Source organism: Limulus polyphemus, unplaced genomic scaffold (genome assembly GCF_000517525.1).
Source record: "Limulus polyphemus unplaced genomic scaffold, Limulus_polyphemus-2.1.2 Scaffold7338, whole genome shotgun sequence".
Taxonomy (NCBI): domain Eukaryota; kingdom Metazoa; phylum Arthropoda; class Merostomata; order Xiphosura; family Limulidae; genus Limulus; species Limulus polyphemus.
The window spans coordinates 11,288-14,339 of record NW_013672948.1 but is presented as its reverse complement, the minus strand read 5'-3'; the positions used below and the strand labels follow the sequence as shown (position 1 = coordinate 14,339).

The window sequence follows — 3,052 nt, the reverse complement described above, 5'->3', positions numbered from 1 at the left end:
CAAAGTTGTTACTAGAACTGTAATAACACTTTACCTACACAAAGTTGATACCAGGACTGTAATAACACTTTACCTACACAAAGTTGATACCAGGACTGTAATAACACTTTACCTACACAAAGTTGATACCAGGACTTTAGTAACACTGTACATACACAGAGTTGATACTAGGACTGTAGTAACAATTTACCTACACAGTAAACAAAGCTGAAGGAAGTACAAATCCAGAGAAACAAGAACATAATCAAATCTGAAGACAAAATGGCTGTCCAGTGTGATTAACAAGTGTAAAATGCGCCGAAACAGCTGTGCGTTTTCACAAAGTAGGTGAAAAATGAGTAATGAAATATGGAGTTTAGTAATTATTTTCTTGTATATATTTTTCCATACGTAAATAAACATTTTCCACATTAATATGAAAACCAAGCAGAGCGTGGGCTCCAAATATTTTGTCAATTTTTTCCGTAATAACATTCTAGTTTGTGGTATCATGATCACAATTTGATGGTTAGAAACGTTTACTGTGGGGTGCTATATTTAGCTGTGGGGTTACTTTGTTTAGAACTGTATTTTATAGATCATCAGATTTTCTCTCCCTCTCTCCCAATAGCCGTCACCCAAGAAGAAGGATGTGGTTATTATCCCAGAAATGGAGTTTTGTCAAAGTGAAAAAATGACTATTTTTTTGGGTTCAACCTATGCCTACAAAGGTCTTTTGATGGTATGTGATTTGAAAAGTACTCTTGTCTGCTGTAAATCAAAACGTCTTTGCTGTTACTTGTGCCTTTTATTAAATAAAGTTAATTAAAGCACAGAGTTTTTTTTACATTTCAGTTAGTGTCTATAGTATCTTGATTTACATTATTTTTATTTTCAATCAAATACAAAGTAATTACCGCTTTCTCAAGCTCACTCACTTTATATAATTATAAGAATTCCTTGCTGGACAATCAGCTTCTTCTTGTTTTGTTTTTCAGGCCTTTGGATGTTTTCTAGCCTGGGAAACACGACATGTCAGTATTCCTGCGCTCAACGACTCCAAGTATGTCGGGATGAGCGTGTATAACGTGGTCATCATGTGTGTCGTCGGTGCTGCCATCTCCTTCGTCTTAAGAGATAAACAGGATGCTGCTTTTATTATAATATCTGTCTTCATCATCTTTTGCTCCACTACAACATTATGTTTGGTGTTTGTACCCAAGGTACGTGTCTGCAAAGACTAGTTGAACAATAGTCACAATAAATTATTTACGTATTGATTGGACGGAAAGTTTAACCAAGAAAAAGATCGACAACCTCTGGTGTTTGTTTGTCACAATACAGCACAAAGCTACTAATCTTGAACTCATATATAGAGGGAAGGAATAGCTCTCTCCGTCAACTTTTGGGCTGTTCTTGTTTGATCTAATAGTGAGATTTGACTGTTATTCTTTTAAAGCACTCACGACTTCAAAAGCTCGTGTTTGCAACAATGGGTAGCAAACCATGAATCCCGGGAATCACAGTACAGGCACGTTAATTTGAGAGCCCACCCCGGAAACCAATCAAAGATTATTTTTTATTTCTAAAAACATTTTTTTCCACATTTCAATTTTTCTAATTGTAACAGACAGACATATCTTAAATTACCTGTTTACAAAATTCGTGATGTTCAACAGTTACTTAAATATAATGGAGATGTCGGGAAAAATTATAATAATCCCTCTTTTTGATTTTAGAGAAAGAATTTGTTTGGGTAAAATACTGTGACTATTTTTGTCAGATGGAAAATATTATGTGTGACCTTTGTAAGATAGAGCAATATAATGTAACTCTTGTTATTAGGGTAATACCTGAAAATAGCGTGACTTTTCTGTGAGTACAATGTCTGATCATAATGTGACTGCGTTTCGTAAGTACTAAACTAGAAACATTATGCGTGACTGGCGTCTAAAGGTAATGTGATTTGCTTTTGTTTTTGGAACAGTCCCAACAGTAGGATTATATCTGAAGGGTTATAATGTGAAACCTGTATGGTATATCGATCTGGGTTTAATGAAGGACTATAACGTGAAACTGTGTGGTATATCGATCTAGGGTTAATGAAGGACTATAACGTGAAACTGTGTGGTATATCGATCTGGGGTTAAAGAAGGACTATAACGTGAAACTGTGTGGTATATCGATCTAGGGTTAATGATTGACTATAACGTGAAACTGTGTGGTATATCGATCTAGGGTTAATGAAGGATTATAACGTGAACCTGTGTGGGATATAGATCTGGCGTTAATGAAAAACTATAATGTGAAACCTATATGGTATATCGATCTAAGGTTAATGAAGGACTATAACGTGAAACTGTGTGGTATATCGATCTGGGGTTAATGAAGGACTATAACGTGAAACCGTGTGGTATATAGATCTAGGGTTAATGACGGACTATAACGTGAAACCGTGTGGTATATAGATCTAGGGTTAATGACGGACTATAACGTGAAACTGTGTGGTATATCGATCTGGGGTTAATGATTGACTATAACGTGAAACTGTGTGGTATATAGATCTGGGGTTAATGACTGACTATAACGTGAAACTGTGTGGTATATAGATCTGGGGTTAATGATTGACTATAACGTGAAACTGTGTGGTATATAGATCTAGGGTTAATGATTGACTATAACGTAAAACTGTGTGGGATATAGATCTAGAGTTAATGAAGGACTATAACGTGAAACCGTGTGGTATATCGATCTGGGGTTAATGATTGACTATAATGTGAAACTGTGCGGTATATAGATCTAGGGTTAATGAAGGACTATAACGTGAAACTGTGTGGTATATCGATCTGGGGTTAATGATTGACTATAACGTGAAACTGTGCGATATATCGATCTAGGGTTAATGAAGGACTATAACGTGAAACCGTGTGGTATATAGATCTAGGGTTAATGACGGACTATAACGTGAAACTGTGTGGTATATCGATCTAGGGTTAATGACGGACTATAACGTGAAACTGTGTGGTATATAGATATAGGGTTAATGATTGACGATAAAGTGAAACTGTGTGGG

General features: G+C 35.8%; 1 protein-coding gene across 1 annotated transcript in view; it reads left to right on the top strand.

Annotated features, from left to right (window-relative positions):
• LOC106474542 (gamma-aminobutyric acid type B receptor subunit 2-like) overlaps positions 1-3,052 on the top strand; it is a gene marked incomplete at both ends in the record, with an annotated part of 38,193 nt that overhangs the window by 24,253 nt on the left and 10,888 nt on the right. Inside the window, 2 exons of the mRNA XM_022402869.1 lie at positions 611-721; positions 978-1,202. Of these exons, the coding sequence (XP_022258577.1) occupies positions 611-721; positions 978-1,202 (336 nt within the window). The remainder of the gene's footprint in view (positions 1-610; positions 722-977; positions 1,203-3,052) is intronic.